At 52.0% G+C, this 18,469-nt stretch overlaps 1 protein-coding gene across 1 annotated transcript in view; it reads right to left on the bottom strand.

Moving 5' to 3' along the window:
- Nucleotides 1-956: 956 nt before the first annotated feature.
- The window catches only part of LOC140369108 (cerebellar degeneration-related protein 2-like), a 40,446-nt gene continuing 22,933 nt past the window's right edge, over nucleotides 957-18,469 (bottom strand). The window contains exons 2-6 of the mRNA XM_072456354.1: nucleotides 7,633-7,745; nucleotides 7,357-7,505; nucleotides 4,560-4,724; nucleotides 4,185-4,395; nucleotides 957-1,771 (exon numbers count right to left, since the gene is read on the bottom strand). Coding sequence (XP_072312455.1) covers nucleotides 992-1,771; nucleotides 4,185-4,395; nucleotides 4,560-4,724; nucleotides 7,357-7,505; nucleotides 7,633-7,745 — 1,418 coding nt within the window. The 3' untranslated portion in view covers nucleotides 957-991. The remainder of the gene's footprint in view (nucleotides 1,772-4,184; nucleotides 4,396-4,559; nucleotides 4,725-7,356; nucleotides 7,506-7,632; nucleotides 7,746-18,469) is intronic.

Here is an 18,469-nt window from a genome sequence, read left to right as displayed (position 1 = left end):
ATCCAGTGAAAATGTCGCATACGTTGTATTTAAATGAGGTTTACAACGAACGAGGTCCACGTCCTGCTGTGGGCGGGGACTCGAAACACGTGATCAAAATGAGTGAGGGGCGTGGACATGGGCGTGGATGTTTATACGTCATGGTTCAGGAGGCGGAGTGAAGCGGAAGCGTCGATGATAAATAACTGATGAGACTTCTACAGTCAAATATTTAATAAAAGTCGCAAATGATACAAACATGATGTATGTAGTTGTAGTGGCACAAAGTAAAGCTGCAGAAACATGAAGACAAATTCACACACAAATAAATACAGTTCATATTGAGTCTATAATGACTTGAAGACTTTTACACTTTAAAGAGACAAACGTCAGGCACATTCTTGAACACTTTCTGACACTTTCTAGACCAGTTCCAACATTTACTTGTCATTTTCCTCAGATGTTTCCACTTTCATCCTCATATGAAAATAAAAGACATTATGTTTACAAGTTGTACCGCTTACTGAGCAAAACCTGGTTAAAGGTTCATTAGTCTGGTGTAGTAATTAGCAAAACACATCATCATATATCGTAATATATAACAAAGCTATTGTAAGAAGAGTAAGGCATCAATAAAAAACACTGTCAAAGCAAAAAACTGTTGGAAAGTTGAGAAAGTACAAGGCAAATGTCCAACTACTTCTTATATAATGACACTAATGCGAGAGCGCTCAGTGACCCTTTAAAACAGCTTTTAGACTTTTAGATTTTCAAAAGAATGTGGCAAATTGTTGATTATATGAATTGCAACATTTTCTGTCCGTCTCCACTCAATTTAAGACTGAAACTTATTGATATGATCCTTTATTTGTGACAATAGCGTTTCCCCAGTGTGGAAACGGTTAGCATAAAGCTATTAACACAGTATTTACTGAATGTCTTCTGTTACAGCCTTGGTTCATCTGTGGGAACGTCACAGCTGGAACACCAGACTCTCCCTCTCACAGCCTCGTTAGTGTTTGCTCGCTTTGCCTGATTTCCCTTTAGCTTTAGCCGCTTTGGTCGCTCTGATGTCCATCTTGGTCTTCTGGATGCGTGAGAATATCTCCTTGAAAAGCGTCTTGTACTCCGGCGCGTTCTGCCCCAGCCGCTTGTCCACCGCCTCCACCTGCCGGCTGATGCTCTCCAGGGCCTCGGGGGTGGACGGAGATTCCTGGGTGGGTGTGGTCGGGGGCGGGGCCGGGACAGGAGACACGGCGGCGCAGTCTTTCATGGACGGGTCGCGGGACACGGGCCGGGACGTTTGGACCTCGGCGTGGCACATGCTCTCCTCGTGGCGTCGGCATTTGCCCAGCAGCTCCTCGTACTTCTCCAGCAGGGCGTGGTACTGCTCGTCCACTTCGCGGAGGATGGACATGCCCCGTTTGCGGACGCTGTTGGCGTGGAGCGCGTAGCTGCCCCGCCTGCGGCCGGACGGGTCGCGGGCCACGATGGCGTTCAGGGCCGTGTCGCTGCAGCTCTTCCTCACCGGGTTGGAGTCGGGTAAGGCTTCGCCCCCGACGCCTTTGCCGTCCTGGGTGGCCTCGCGCACGCCGCCGCCGCCCTCCTCCGCCGCCGCCGCGTCCCCCTCGATGAAGGTGTCCGTCTCAGGGGTGCTGTGGAGGACGCTCTGGGTCAGGGTCAGCCCGTCCTCGTCGCTGCTCAGGAGGAACGTGCGAGCGCGACGCAGCTGCTGCAGCTCCAGAAGCTCCACCTCCAACTCCCGCACGCGCCCCTGGCAACTCTCGGCGTCCTGAGGAGAGGTCGCACAGGTCAAGGAGAGGTCGCACAGGTCAAGGAGAGAGGTCGCACAGGTCAAGGAGAGGTCGCACAGGTCAAGGAGAGAGGTTGCACAGGTCAAGGAGAGGTCGCACAGGTTAAGGAGAGGTCGCACAGGTCAAGGAGAGGAGAGGTCGCACAGGTCAAGGAGAGGAGAGGTCGCACAGGTCAAGGAGAGGAGAGGTCGCACAGGTCAAGGAGAGGTCGCACAGGTCAAGGAGAGGTCGCACAGGTCAAGGAGAGGAGAGGTTGCACAGGTCAAGGAGAGGTCGCACAGGTCAAGGAGAGGTCGCACAGGTCAAGGAGAGGAGAGGTCGCACAGGTCAAGGAGAGAGGTCGCACAGGTCAAGGAGGGGTCGCACAGGTCAAGGAGAGGTCGCACAGGTCAAGGAGAGGAGAGGTTGCACAGGTCAAGGAGAGGAGAGGTCGCACAGGTCAAGGAGAGGTCGCACAGGTCAAGGAGAGAGGTCGCACAGGTCAAGGAGAGGTCGCACAGGTTAAGGAGAGGTCGCACAGGTCAAGGAGAGGAGAGGTCGCACAGGTCAAGGAGAGGTCGCACAGGTTAAGGAGAGGTCGCACAGGTCAAGGAGAGGAGAGGTCGCACAGGTCAAGGAGAGGAGAGGTCGCACAGGTCAAGGAGAGGTCGCACATGTCAAGGAGAGGAGAGGTTGCACAGGTCAAGGAGAGGTCGCACAGGTCAAGGAGAGGTCGCACAGGTCAAGGAGAGGAGAGGTTGCACAGGTCAAGGAGAGGTCGCACAGGTTAAGGAGAGGTCGCACAGGTCAAGGAGAGGAGAGGTCGCACAGGTCAAGGAGAGGTCGCACAGGTTAAGGAGAGGTCGCACAGGTCAAGGAGAGGAGAGGTCGCACAGGTCAAGGAGAGGAGAGGTCGCACAGGTCAAGGAGAGGAGAGGTCGCACAGGTCAAGGAGAGGAGAGGTCGCACAGGTCAAGGAGAGGTCGCACAGGTCAAGGAGAGGTCGCACAGGTCAAGGAGAGGAGAGGTTGCACAGGTCAAGGAGAGGTCGCACAGGTCAAGGAGAGGTCGCACAGGTCAAGGAGAGGAGAGGTCGCACAGGTCAAGGAGAGAGGTCGCACAGGTCAAGGAGAGGTCGCACAGGTCAAGGAGAGGAGAGGTTGCACAGGTCAAGGAGAGGAGAGGTCGCACAGGTCAAGGAGAGGTCGCACAGGTCAAGGAGAGAGGTCGCACAGGTCAAGGAGAGGTCGCACATGTCAAGGAGAGGTCGCACAGGTCAAGGAGAGAGGTCGCACAGGTCAAGGAGAGGTCGCACAGGTTAAGGAGAGGTCGCACAGGTCAAGGAGAGGAGAGGTCGCACAGGTCAAGGAGAGGTCGCACAGGTTAAGGAGAGGTCGCACAGGTCAAGGAGAGGAGAGGTCGCACAGGTCAAGGAGAGGAGAGGTCGCACAGGTCAAGGAGAGGTCGCACATGTCAAGGAGAGGAGAGGTTGCACAGGTCAAGGAGAGGTCGCACAGGTCAAGGAGAGGTCGCACAGGTCAAGGAGAGGAGAGGTTGCACAGGTCAAGGAGAGGTCGCACAGGTCAAGGAGAGGTCGCACAGGTCAAGGAGAGGAGAGGTCGCACAGGTCAAGGAGAGAGGTCGCACAGGTCAAGGAGGGGTCGCACAGGTCAAGGAGAGGTCGCACAGGTCAAGGAGAGGAGAGGTTGCACAGGTCAAGGAGAGGAGAGGTCGCACAGGTCAAGGAGAGGTCGCACAGGTCAAGGAGAGGAGAGGTCGCACAGGTCAAGGAGAGGTCGCAGAGGTCAAGGAGAGGTTGCACAGGTCAAGGAGAGGTCGCACAGGTCAAGGAGAGGAGAGGTCGCACAGGTCAAGGAGAGGTCGCAGAGGTCAAGGAGAGGAGAGGTCGCAGAGGTCAAGGAGAGGTCGCAGAGGTCAAGGAGGGGAGAGGTCGCAGAGGTCAAGGAGAGGTTGCACAGGTCAAGGAGAGGTCGCACAGGTCAAGGAGAGGTTGCACAGGTCAAGGAGAGGAGAGGTCGCAGAGGTCAAGGAGAGGTCGCAGAGGTCAAGGAGAGGAGAGGTCGCAGAGGTCAAGGAGAGGTTGCACAGGTCAAGGAGAGGTCGCACAGGTCAAGGAGAGGTCGCACAGGTCAAGGAGAAAGGTCGCACAGGTCAAGGAGAGGTCGCACAGGTCAAGGAGAGGTCGCACAGGTCAAGGAGAGAGGTCGCACAGGTCAAGTCTTCATCACACGGACCACTAAACTACAACACTATTTAAGCCTCTGATGTATTGAATAAATCGTAAAAAAGAAAGAAAGAAGGGGAAAAGTCAAATAAAAGGCATGAATAGAATAAACATGGACTAAATGTAGATATAGAGTTCTTTACTTTGAGGCTCGACACTGGACAAACCTGCACTCGCGTCTGCAGTCGGGAGAACTCGGCCAGCAGCAGGTGGCACTCCCGCTCCACCGTGTCCCTGCGTCCTCTCTCCGTCCTGATGGCGGCTCTCAGGGACGACACGGCCTCCCGGAGCTGCTGGTTCTCCTCCTCCTCCTGCGCCGGCTGCTCGGCCTCCACAGAGAAGCTCTCCGCCCGGCCCACCACGAACTCATCCTCGTACCTGGAGAGGAGATGTTTGTGTCACTTTACGGATCATTACGCTTAGCCCCCCTCTGGACCCGCACGCCGCCCTGGGCCTGAGGCGGGTCATGATGAGGCCCCCCTCTGGACCCGCACGCCGCCCTGGGCCTGAGGCGGGTCATAATGCGCCCCCTCTGGACATACTTGGGGGCAGTGCAGAGCTCTCTCAGACAGGGGAAGGAGTGGATGGTCTTCCTCCTCTCTCTCTTCTCTCTTCGCACTCGCAGCTGCTCCATGGACCTGAGCTGCTCCAGATGCCCCGTCAGCGCCTCCACCTGCCTCTGCAGCACCTCCGTGGACCCGGACAGGCTGAGGAGCAGAAAGGAAGAAGCACAAGTGTTCTTGAGTAAGTGGAGGATACGATTGGACAGACCCGCTCAGCCCTGACTCTGACACACAAGAGTGTTTTGTGCTTTGGATGCTTTTATTTATTTCTTTAGCCCTTTTTAGATGAGATTACTTTTACCTCGGGTAAATTGCAATCATCATGAGTGAAAATGTCAGCAAAAGATTCCCCTTTTACCTTCTGTATTTCAGCAAACTCAAGTCGATCCTCCATTTGCCCAAAGCTTTCCTCCACCACATTGTTTAGTTCAACCTCTTGTGCTGGACAGTTTTAGAATCTGAATCATCTTTAATCTGTTGGAAATAGTTAGAGGCACAATGACCACGGGCTGCTCCTGGACAAATGAAAAATGACCTTAAGTTTCCTTTTCCTTTCACTTGAGTGACCCATGTTTGACTTCAACATTTGACCCTGGGGTTGTGAGGGCGTGTCTGTAGTTGTGAGGGCGTGTCCGTGATTGTAAGGGCGTGTCCGTGGTTGTGAGGGCGTGTCTGTGGTTGTGAGGGCGTGTCCGTGGTTGTGAGGGCGTGTCTGTAGTTGTGAGGGCGTGTCTGTGGTTGTAAGGGCGTGTCCGTGATTGTGAGGGCGTGTCCGTGGTTGTGAGGGCGTGTCCGTGGTTGTGAGGGCGTGTCTGTGGTTGTGAGGGCGTGTCCGTGGTTGTGAGGGCGTGTCCGTGGTTGTGAGGGCGTGTCTGTGGTTGTAAGGGCGTGTCCGTGATTGTGAGGGCGTGTCCGTGGTTGTGAGGGCGTGTCCGTGGTTGTGAGGGCGTGTCCGTGGTTGTGAGGGCGTGTCCGTGGTTGTGAGGGCGTGTCCGTGGTTGTGAGGGCGTGTCCGTGGTTGTGAGGGCGTGTCCGTGGTTGTGAGGGCGTGTCCGTGGTTGTGAGGGCGTGTCCGTGGTTGTGAGGGCGTGTCCGTGGTTGTGAGGGCGTGTCCGTGGTTGTGAGGGCGTGTCCGTGGTTGTGAGGGCGTGTCCGTGGTTGTGAGGGCGTGTCCGTGGTTGTGAGGGCGTGTCCGTGATTGTAAGGGCGTGTCCGTGGTTGTAAGGGCGTGTCCGTGGTTGTGAGGGCGTGTCTGTGGTTGTGAGGGCGTGTCCGTGGTTGTGAGGGCGTGTCTGTAGTTGTGAGGGCGTGTCCGTGGTTGTGAGGGCGTGTCCGTGGTTGTGAGGGCGTGTCCGTGGTTGTAAGGGCGTGTCCGTGATTGTGAGGGCGTGTCCGTGGTTGTGAGGGCGTGTCCGTGGTTGTGAGGGCGTGTCCGTGGTTGTGAGGGCGTGTCCGTGGTTGTGAGGGCGTGTCCGTGGTTGTGAGGGCGTGTCCGTGGTTGTGAGGGCGTGTCCGTGGTTGTGAGGGCGTGTCCGTGGTTGTGAGGGCGTGTCCGTGGTTGTGAGGGCGTGTCTGTGGTTGTGAGGGCGTGTCCGTGGTTGTGAGGGCGTGTCTGTAGTTGTGAGGGCGTGTCCGTGGTTGTGAGGGCGTGTCCGTGGTTGTGAGGGCGTGTCCGTGATTGTGAGGGCGTGTCCGTGATTGTGAGGGCGTGTCCGTGGTTGTGAGGGCGTGTCCGTGGTTGTGAGGGCGTGTCCGTGGTTGTGAGGGCGTGTCCGTGGTTGTGAGGGCGTGTCCGTGGTTGTGAGGGCGTGTCCGTGGTTGTGAGGGCGTGTCCGTGGTTGTGAGGGCGTGTCCGTGGTTGTGAGGGCGTGTCCGTGGTTGTGAGGGCGTGTCCGTGGTTGTGAGGGCGTGTCCGTGGTTGTGAGGGCGTGTCCGTGGTTGTGAGGGCGTGTCCGTGATTGTGAGGGCGTGTCCGTGGTTGTGAGGGCGTGTCCGTGGTTGTGAGGGCGTGTCCGTGGTTGTGAGGGCGTGTCCGTGGTTGTTAGGGCGTGTCCGTGGTTGTGAGGGCGTGTCCGTGGTTGTGAGGGCGTGTCCGTGGTTGTGAGGGCGTGTCCGTGGTTGTGAGGGCGTGTCCGTGGTTGTGAGGGCGTGTCCGTGGTTGTGAGGGCGTGTCCGTGGTTGTGAGGGCGTGTCCGTGGTTGTGAGGGCGTGTCCGTGGTTGTGAGGGCGTGTCCGTGGTTGTGAGGGCGTGTCCGTGGTTGTGAGGGCGTGTCCGTGATTGTAAGGGCGTGTCCGTGGTTGTGAGGGCGTGTCCGTGGTTGTGAGGGCGTGTCCGTGGTTGTGAGGGCGTGTCCGTGGTTGTGAGGGCGTGTCCGTGGTTGTGAGGGCGTGTCCGTGGTTGTGAGGGCGTGTCCGTGGTTGTGAGGGCGTGTCCGTGGTTGTAAGGGCGTGTCCGTGGTTGTGAGGGCGTGTCCGTGGTTGTGAGGGCGTGTCTGTGGTTGTGAGGGCGTGTCCGTGGTTGTGAGGGCGTGTCCGTGGTTGTGAGGGCGTGTCCGTGGTTGTGAGGGCGTGTCCGTGGTTGTGAGGGCGTGTCCGTGGTTGTGAGGGCGTGTCCGTGGTTGTGAGGGCGTGTCTGTGGTTGTGAGGGCGTGTCCGTGGTTGTGAGGGCGTGTCCGTGGTTGTGAGGGCGTGTCCGTGGTTGTGAGGGCGTGTCTGTGGTTGTAAGGGCGTGTCCGTGGTTGTGAGGATGTGTCTGTGAGGGCGTGTCCGTGGTTACCTCTCGATCTGGTGCTGCGAGCTCTTGCTGTCCTGCACCAGGGCGTGGTTGGTGCGCTCCAGCTCGCGGGCCGTCCCGTCCAGCTGCTCGTACACTTTGGCGTGTTGTTCGTTCATCTCCCGCAGGACGTCCAGCTGCTTGGACAGATACTGCAGGGACGAGATGTCACATGTGTGAGCCAGGACCGTTCAAATGTATAAAGTTCTGATTTGAATATATATATATATATATATATATATATATATATATATATATATATATATATTATGGTCTCACCTCGATCTCCTGCACCTGCTCCTCGTTGGTGACGTACATCTGCTGTAGAGAGTCCTCCAGCTCCTTGTTCCGCTCCAGAAGCGTCTTGCCCAGCTCGGCCGCCAAATGCAGGTCTGGAGAGAGAAAAGTGGCAAATGTTAGAATCTATTTTTCATGCAGCAGCTGTTTTATTCTAATGAAGGCAAGAATAGCAACCGCCATGAATAAATGTCTAATATTCTATTCTGTGCGTGTTAAAAGTGGATCTGAAGATGACGACGGTGATAAAAGAGGTCATAGAGTCAGGTGACATCAGACTTTATGGAGGAATGTTGAATATTACTCTTTAATGTGACTTGTTTGAATTATAAAATGTGTATAACTTAAAACAATCTATTTCTTTGGACGTGTTCTCTCTCTCTTTCGGCTGCTTTAAAGTTAATTAAACATAAGTCTGTGTAAACGCGAAGAGCAAACATCATTTCACATTGTGAGTTCACACGAGCGGAGGATTTATGTGTCCTTGGCTCATCCTCCAAACTACAACGTCAGAGTCCCCGTGTTGTGCCGCTGAGTCAGCAGAACACAAGCCTGACTGGACACAAAGCATTCTGGGTCCTTTTAAATCAGCAGAGACTTTTCTGGAGCAGTGCCACCTCTGACTCCCAGAATGCACCTCTGACTCCCAGAATGCAGCTCACACACATACAAGAAGGACACGCCCAGCTCTGACCGAGGCCTAGAACGTTCCGTCCTCGGCCTTCACTGTCCAGTAAACGGGCTTTACAGACGTGCAACGACCAGTAGAAGTGTAAAAGTGAGAATAATCCACACAGGCTTTAGTCGGGAGGCAAACGTACTGATCCATACTTAAACTAGTATTAAAACTAAACTTATTTGAAAAAGAATGGACACAAGAATGACATAAGCAAGACAACATTGGACTTTTCCAGAACCATTTTAGAACAATCTGGAGCTTGGACATGAAGGACATGGACATGAAGACACGATGTGGTGTTGAAGATGCTGAAGCTCCTTTTGGTGCCGTTCCCAAGCCTGGGTAAAAGTGTTTGCAAATATGATCAGTTATTATATTACAATAATTTAATCACAAACAATACAAGATAAAGGATAAACATGTGTATATTCTCTTCTCAATAACTCATTGAATAAAAAACATAAACCAAAACCATATAAACAGAATCCTTCTGGAATGTTCTTATTTTCCCATTTCAATCTTTTCAATGTATCACTCTTTATATTCATCAAAACAGCTGAACAGATGGTTTCTGTTAAAAGATCTAGCATAGCACGCTACGTGAGCTAGCACAGAGCTAGCACTAATGCTAGCACTAATGCTAGCACAAAGCTAGCATTAGTGCTAGTTAACACGTGCTCGACACTTATGTGATGTTTCTGACTCTTACATTGGTAAAGATGAAGTGAAATGACATTAGTCGTGGATTCTGCCTCGAGCTGCAGATAATTCACTGAACATCACACATCATTTACACACTTCAGAACAAGATAAGATAAGATAAGATATTCCTTTATTGTCCCACATGGGGAAATTTCATTGGTGCAACGCAGGTAGATCCAGAGGTAGAAACAAACAAACGTCTGACTCCAACTGCAAGACTTTCACAAATGACACAAAATGGCTCGTCATGTGACCACGGCTCGTCATGTGACCACGGCCCGTCATGTGACCACGGCTCGTCATGTGACCACAGCTCGTCATGTGACCACGGCCCGTCATGTGACCACAGCTCGTCATGTGACCACGGCCCGTCATGTGACCACGGCTCGTCATGTGACCACAGCTCGTCATGTGACCACGGCCCGTCATGTGACCACGGCTCGTCATGTGACCACAGCTCGTCATGTGACCACGGCCCGTCATGTGACCACAGCTCGTCATGTGACCACGGCCCGTCATGTGACCACGGCTCGTCATGTGACCACGGCTCGTCATGTGACCACGGCCCGTCATGTGACCACGGCTCGTCATGTGACCACGGCTCGTCATGTGACCACGGCTCGTCATGTGACCACGGCTCGTCATGTGACCACGGCTCGTCATGTGACCACGGCTCATCATGTGACCACGGCTCGTCATGTGACCACGGCTCGTCATGTGACCACGGCTCGTCATGTGACCACGGCTCGTCATGTGACCACAGCTCATCATGTGACCACAGCTCATCATGTGACCACGGCTCGTCATGTGACCACGGCTCGTCATGTGACCACGGCCCGTCATGTGACCACGGCCCGTCATGTGACCACGGCCCGTCATGTGACCACGGCTCGTCATGTGACCACGGCTCGTCATGTGACCACGGCTCGTCATGTGACCACGGCTCATCATGTGACCACGGCTCGTCATGTGACCACGGCCCGTCATGTGACCACGGCTCGTCATGTGACCACGGCCCATCATGTGACCACGGCTCGTCATGTGACCACGGCCCGTCATGTGACCACGGCTCGTCATGTGACCACGGCTCGTCATGTGACCACGGCCCGTCATGTGACCACAGCTCATCATGTGACCACGGCTCATCATGTGACCACAGCTCGTCATGTGACCACAGCTCGTCATGTGACCACGGCGCGTCATGTGACCACGGCGCGTCATGTGACCACGGCTCATCATGTGACCACGGCTCATCATGTGACCACGGCCCGTCATGTGACCACGGCCCGTCATGTGACCACGGCTCATGGAACAGTTATGGCTGTGTTTAAATACACACAATAAGTAGTTTGTTTCTGTTCAGATAATAATGTACATCACGTACAGCACGAGGAAACACTGCATTCAAAATGAAAATACAGTTGAATTAGAACGATTCAGCCTTAGTAACTACTTTGTTATGAAAGTATTAACTACTTATAAGCATGAATCATTCTTAATAAATCATGTGTTCATATATATGTGTGTGTATTTACAAATAAGGAGTTATTATAACTAATATATTAATGAAAGGAACACCTATTCTAACTCTGACTGAGAGATCTATAAAGACATGTAAATCAGAATAAGTCGCTACTAAATATATTCAAATTAAATGGGAAAGAAAAGGCAATTTCATATTGACGGACGACAAATGGGAAAATGAAAAAAATTGTGCTGAAATGAGCAATGCACTGCAGACACTAGCATCACACTCACAGACTCCTGCCATGGACATGATGGATGAATCCCTGTGGAACAAACACCTGCAGCGGTGCAGAAGGACACTAACAAGCAGCAGCTGCAAAATGAGGGAGAACTCACTTTTGGACAAATTTGACACAAAGTGGACTAAATGGGACTCTTATTTTGGACTTCATATGTTTTAACCTTCATTTCTTTGTTTCCCTCTGGTCCTGCAGTGCAGATAAACTGCTTTTCCAGGGTCAAAATAAGTCCTCTCTGCATCTAATAAAAGAGTGTTTTATTCTCCGTGAAGCAGGACGTGCTGTTAGCATGCTAGCTGCTGACCGCTCTGTGAAACGCTCGAATAAAGTCGTGACAGACGCTCACGATGCATCAGGTGCGTGAGCGACACACGTGAAGCTGCGAAGACAAGAAATACAACTGACGTCTTATGAGATGGTGGAGCGTGTGTTTCCTGCTTGTTTCCATAGAGATGAATACAGCCACCAGGCCAAGTTACAGGTCAGATCTGGGGAGAGGCGAGCCCGCTCAGAGTAAGAATACATGAATCAATGTGAGATCTACGTGTTTAATTGAACAGTGTGGAACATCCTCGTGACACAGACGTGGCGGAGCTCGTAGTAGATGTATTATTCTGGTTTGTAGTTCAGAATTCATACGCTCGTTGTAATCATTAGGGACTGAATTCCACTTGAACGCTTCTACAGCAGCAGTGAGCTCTTCCACAGATGTTTGGGGCCGTATCGCCCGTGAGAATGACTGGAATGTGCAGAACAGGGCGCTGCTGTCTCCTGTGCAGTGACACGTCTGCAAAGTGAGCGGCTTTCGGAGTAAACAAAGCAACAAAGAGGTGTTATTAAGCCTCTGACAGTGGGTGATGATGGGGTCAGCAGCAGACGGACCACGTACTGCTGCTGGACCAAAGCCAGAGGAGACACAACACCACCAGACAAAGAGGACACGCCTTATGTCTCTAAAGATGAGAGAAATCTGTGTAAAACTGACAAACATTCAAAGCAAAGCAAATGTTTGAACAGTGTTTCGCCCCCGTCTCTGCTTCTGTTACAACACTGTGATATCTGGAATAGTAATGCTATGAGCTAATGCTATGAGCTAATGCTACGAGCTAATGCTACGAGCTAATGCTACGAGCTAATGCTATGTGATGCTGTGTGGCAGCAGGAAAAAGAGGAAGAGAGGAAAAGAAATGCAGGTTGTCGATGCCTTTGACACTTGTTCTGCTCTTGCTTGTGCAGATCCATGGAGCGTCTCATGGAGCGTCTCATGGAGCGTCTCATGGAGCGTCTCATGGAGCGTCTCATGGAGCGTCTCATGGAGCGTCTCATGGAGCGTCTCTTGGATCGTCTCTTGGATCGTCTCATGGAGCGTCTCATGGAGCGTCTCATGGAGCGTCTCATGGAGCGTCCCATGGAGCGGCTCATGGAGCGTCTCATGGAGCGTCTCTCATGGAGCGTCTCATGGAGCGTCTCTCATGGAGCGTCTCATGGAGCGTCTCATGGAGCGTCTCATGGAGCGTCCCATGGAGCGTCTCATGGAGCGTCTCTCATGGAGCGTCTCATGGAGCGTCTCTTGGATCGTCTCTTGGATCGTCTCATGGAGTGTCTCATGGAGCGTCTCATGGAGCGTCTCATGGAGCGTCTCATGGAGCGTCTCATGGAGCGTCTCATGGAGCGTCTCATAGAGCGTCTCATGGATCGTCTCATGGAGCGTCTCTTGGATCGTCTCATGGAGCGTCTCATGGAGCGTCTCATGGAGCGTCTCTTGGATCGTCTCATGGAGCATCTCATGGAGCGTCTCTTGGATCGTCTCATGGAGCATCTTATGGAGCGTCTCATGGAGCGTCTCATGGAGCGTCTCATGGAGCGTCTCATGGAGCGTCTCATGGAGCGTCTCTTGGATCGTCTCTTGGATCGTCTCATGGAGCGTCTCATGGAGCGTCTCATGGAGCGTCTCATGGAGCGTCCCATGGAGCGGCTCATGGAGCGTCTCATGGAGCGTCTCTCATGGAGCGTCTCATGGAGCGTCTCTCATGGAGCGTCTCATGGAGCGTCTCTCATGGAGCGTCTCATGGAGCGTCTCATGGAGCGTCCCATGGAGCGGCTCATGGAGCGTCTCATGGAGCGTCTCTCATGGAGCGTCTCATGGAGCGTCTCATGGAGCGTCTCATGGAGCGTCTCATAGAGCGTCCCATGGAGCGTCTCATGGAGCGTCTCTCATGGAGCGTCTCATGGAGCGTCTCTTGGATCGTCTCTTGGATCGTCTCATGGAGCGTCTCATGGAGCGTCTCATGGAGCGTCTCATGGAGCGTCCCATGGAGCGTCTCATGGAGCGTCTCATGGAGCGTCTCATGGAGCGTCCCATGGAGCGTCTCATGGAGCGTCTCTCATGGAGCGTCTCATGGAGCGTCTCTTGGATCGTCTCTTAGATCGTCTCATGGAGCGTCTCATGGAGCGTCTCATGGAGCGTCTCATGGAGCGTCTCATGGAGCGTCCCATGGAGCGGCTCATGGAGCGTCTCATGGAGCGTCTCATGGAGCGTCTCATGGAGCGTCTCATGGAGCGTCTCTTGGATCGTCTCATGGAGCGTCTCATGGAGCGTCTCATGGAGCGTCTCATGGAGCGTCTCATGGATCGTCTCATGGAGCGTCTCTTGGATCGTCTCATGGAGCGTCTCATGGAGCGTCTCATGGAGCGTCTCTTGGATCGTCTCATGGAGCATCTCATGGAGCGTCTCTTGGATCGTCTCATGGAGCATCTTATGGAGCGTCTCATGGAGCGTCTCATGGAGCGTCTCATGGAGCGTCTCATGGAGCGTCTCATGGAGCGTCTCTTGGATCGTCTCTTGGATCGTCTCATGGAGCGTCTCATGGAGCGTCTCATGGAGCGTCTCATGGAGCGTCCCATGGAGCGGCTCATGGAGCGTCTCATGGAGCGTCTCTCATGGAGCGTCTCATGGAGCGTCTCTCATGGAGCGTCTCATGGAGCGTCTCATGGAGCGTCTCATGGAGCGTCTCATGGAGCGTCCCATGGAGCGTCTCATGGAGCGTCTCTCATGGAGCGTCTCATGGAGCGTCTCTCATGGAGCGTCTCATGGAGCGTCTCATGGAGCGTCTCATGGAGCGTCTCATGGAGCGTCTCATGGAGCGTCTCTCATGGAGCGTCTCATGGAGCGTCTCATGGAGCGTCTCATGGAGCGTCTCATGGAGCGTCTCTCATGGAGCGTCTTATGGAGCGTCTCTCATGGAGCGTCCCATGGAGCGTCTCATGGAGCGTCTCTCATGGAGCGTCTCATGGAGCGTCTCTCATGGAGCGTCTCATGGAGCGTCTCATGGAGCGTCTCATGGAGCGTCTCATGGAGCGTCTCTCATGGAGCGTCTCATGGAGCGTCTCATGGAGCGTCTCATGGAGCGTCTCATGGAGCGTCTCTCATGGAGCGTCTTATGGAGCGTCTCTCATGGAGCGTCTCATGGAGCGTCTCTTGGTTTGCTGGACGCTGGAGGCTGGAGGCGTCCAGCGTCCAGTGATCTCATCTGTCCCAGAGTGATGCCACAATGAGAGCGCTGTGTCCTCTGGCCCCAGTAGCGTCCTGAATGTGCATCAGGCCTCACACGCCCTGTCCCGCTCACTTCGTCCCGCTCACTTCGTACCGCTCACTTCGTCCCGCTCACTTCGTACCGCTCACTTCGTCCCGCTCACTTCGTTGTCTGGAGGGCCGACAGATGCCACACATTGTCACTGCTGTTGTGACTCTGTTGGTTTAAATGGAGAACGAGGGGAAAGTCTGGCCACTAAAACATGCTCTAAAGTCGATTGATTTGTGTTAAATGTCCAATGTTCATGTGACCAACAGGTCAACACTGAGTTGACTTGTAAAAAACAACTAAGCAGATCTTTAGGGCCACAACCACTTGGAGGTGCTCAGGTGCTTAAACAAGCAGCAGGAAGTCTGCCACTGTAAAGCTCCAATCGTCTAAGACATGAGGACATGTGCCTGATGTGGCCAGCAGAGGGAATCTGCATTTAAACAGGAGCCTACAGTAGGCCTACTTCGTCTGTCTTTATCATTTCAAAACTAACAGTAGAACTGGAGACACGTGTCTCTGCTCTCTCTCCAAAGTGACTTTAAAGCCACTCACACACAACAGGAGCATCTCCACATACGTGTTCTACAAAGCACAAGGAGCGGCCTTCAGAGGATGAACATCTGCCTTTAGAGGATGAACATCTGCCTTTAGAGGATGAACATCTGCCTTTAGAGGATGAACATCTGCCTTTAGAGGATGAACATCTGCCTTTAGAGGATGAACATCTGCCTTTAGAGGATGAACATCGGCCTTCAGAGGATGAACATCGGCCTTCAGAGGATGAACATCTGCCTTTAGAGGATGAACATCTGCCTTTAGAGGATGAACATCGGCCTTCAGAGGATGAACATCGGCCTTCAGAGGATGAACATCTGCCTTTAGAGGATGAACATCTGCCTTCAGAGGATGAACATCTGCCTTTAGAGGATGAACATCTGCCTTTAGAGGATGAACATCGGCCTTCAGAGGATGAACATCGGCCTTCAGAGGATGAACATCTGCCTTTAGAGGATGAACATCTGCCTTTAGAGGATGAACATCGGCCTTCAGAGGATGAACATCTGCCTTTAGAGGATGAACATCGGCCTTTAGAGGATGAACATCTGCCTTTAGAGGATGAACATCTGCCTTTAGAGGATGAACATCGGCCTTCAGAGGATGAACATCGGCCTTCAGAGGATGAACATCTGCCTTTAGAGGATGAACATCTGCCTTTAGAGGATGAACATCGGCCTTCAGAGGATGAACATCGGCCTTCAGAGGATGAACATCTGCCTTTAGAGGATGAACATCTGCCTTCAGAGGATGAACATCTGCCTTTAGAGGATGAACATCTGCCTTTAGAGGATGAACATCGGCCTTCAGAGGATGAACATCGGCCTTCAGAGGATGAACATCTGCCTTTAGAGGATGAACATCTGCCTTTAGAGGATGAACATCTGCCTTTAGAGGATGAACATCGGCCTTCAGAGGATGAACATCTGCCTTTAGAGGATGAACATCGGCCTTTAGAGGATGAACATCTGCCTTTAGAGGATGAACATCTGCCTTTAGAGGATGAACATCTGCCTTTAGAGGATGAACATCTGCCTTGAGAGGATGAACATCGCCCTTTAGAGGATGAACATTTGCCGATGAACATCTGCCTTTAGAGGATGAACATCGGCCTTCAGAGGATGAACATCTGCCTTTAGAGGATGAACATCGGCCTTCAGAGGATGAACATCGGCCTTCAGAGGATGAACATCTGCCTTTAGAGGATGAACATCGGCCTTTAGAGGATGAACATCTGCCTTTAGAGGATGAACATCGCCCTTTAGAGGATGAACATCGCCCTTTAGAGGATGAACATCGCCCTTTAGAGGATGAACATCTGCCTTTAGAGGATGAACATCGCCCTTTAGAGGATGAACATCGCCCTTTAGAGGATGAACATCTGCCTTTAGAGGATGAACATCTGCCTTCAGAGGATGAACATCTGCCTTCAGAGGATGAACATCTGCCTTCAGAGGATGAACATCTGCCTTTAGAGGATGAACATCTGCCTTTAGAGGATGAACATCGGCCTTCAGAGGATGAACATCGGCCTTCAGAGGATGAACATCTGCCTTTAGAGGATGAACATCTGCCTTCAGAGGATGAACATCTGCCTTTAGAGGATGAACATCTGCCTTTAGAGGATGAACATCGGCCTTCAGAGGATGAACATCGGCCTTCAGAGGATGAACATCTGCCTTTAGAGGATGAACATCTGCCTTTAGAGGATGAACATCTGCCTTTAGAGGATGAACATCGGCCTTCAGAGGATGAACATCTGCCTTTAGAGGATGAACATCGGCCTTTAGAGGATGAACATCTGCCTTTAGAGGATGAACATCTGCCTTTAGAGGATGAACATCTGCCTTTAGAGGATGAACATCTGCCTTGAGAGGATGAACATCGCCCTTTAGAGGATGAACATTTGCCGATGAACATCTGCCTTTAGAGGATGAACATCGGCCTTCAGAGGATGAACATCTGCCTTTAGAGGATGAACATCGGCCTTCAGAGGATGAACATCGGCCTTCAGAGGATGAACATCTGCCTTTAGAGAATGAACATCGGCCTTTAGAGGATGAACATCTGCCTTTAGAGGATGAACATCGCCCTTTAGAGGATGAACATCGCCCTTTAGAGGATGAACATCGCCCTTTAGAGGATGAACATCGCCCTTTAGAGGATGAACATCTGCCTTTAGAGGATGAACATCGCCCTTTAGAGGATGAACATCGCCCTTTAGAGGATGAACATCTGCCTTTAGAGGATGAACATCGGCCTTTAGAGGATGAACATCTGCCGATGAACATCTGCCTTTAGAGGATGAACATCTGCCTTTAGAGGATGAACATCTGCCTTCAGAGGATGAACATCTGCCTTTAGAGGATGAACATCTGCCTTTAGAGGATGAACATCGGCCTTTAGAGGATGAACATCTGCCTTCAGAGGATGAACATCTGCCTTTAGAGGATGAACATCTGCCTTTAGAGGATGAACATCTGCCTTTAGAGGATGAACATCTGCCTTCAGAGGATGAACATCTGCCTTTAGAGGATGAACATCTGCCTTTAGAGGATGAACATCTGCCTTTAGAGGATGAACATCGCCCTTTAGAGGATGAACATCTGCCTTTAGAGGATGAACATCTGCCTTTAGAGGATGAACATCTGCCTTTAGAGGATGAACATCGCCCTTTAGAGGATGAACATCGCCCTTTAGAGGATGAACATCTGCCGATGAACATCTGCCTTTAGAGGATGAACATCTGCCTTTAGAGGATGAACATCTGCCTTTAGAGGATGAACATTGCCCTTTAGAGGATGAACATCGCCCTTTAGAGGATGAACATCTGCCTTTAGAGGATGAACATCTGCCTTTAGAGGATGAACATCTGCCTTTAGAGGATGAACATCTGCCTTTAGAGGATGAACATCGGCCTTTAGAGGATGAACATCGGCCTTCAGAGGATGAACATCGGCCTTTAGAGGATGAACATCGGCCTTCAGAGGATGAACATCTGCCTTTAGAGGATGAACATCTGCCTTTAGAGGATGAACATCTGCCTTCAGAGGATGAACATCTGCCTTTAGAGGATGAACATCTGCCTTTAGAGGATGAACATCTGCCTTTAGAGGATGAACATCGCCCTTTAGAGGATGAACATCTGCCTTTAGAGGATGAACATCGGCCTTCAGAGGATGAACATCTGCCTTTAGAGGATGAACATCTGCCTTTAGAGGATGAACATCTGCCTTTAGAGGATGAACATCTGCCTTCAGAGGATGAACATCTGCCTTTAGAGGATGAACATCTGCCTTTAGAGGATGAACATCTGCCTTTAGAGGATGAACATCTGCCTTCAGAGGATGAACATCTGCCTTTAGAGGATGAACATCTGCCTTCAGAGGATGAACATCGCCCTTTAGAGGATGAACATCGCCCTTTAGAGGATGAACATCTGCCGATGAACATCTGCCTTTAGAGGATGAACATCTGCCTTTAGAGGATGAACATCTGCCTTTAGAGGATGAACATTGCCCTTTAGAGGATGA

This window comes from Eucyclogobius newberryi, unplaced genomic scaffold (genome assembly GCF_026437365.1).
Source record: "Eucyclogobius newberryi isolate DKJ021-1_F unplaced genomic scaffold, fEucNew1.0.hap1 SCAF_20, whole genome shotgun sequence".
In the NCBI taxonomy this organism is placed as follows: domain Eukaryota; kingdom Metazoa; phylum Chordata; class Actinopteri; order Gobiiformes; family Gobiidae; genus Eucyclogobius; species Eucyclogobius newberryi.
The sequence above is the reverse complement of the archived record's forward strand: the minus strand, read 5'-3'. Positions and strand labels throughout refer to the sequence as shown.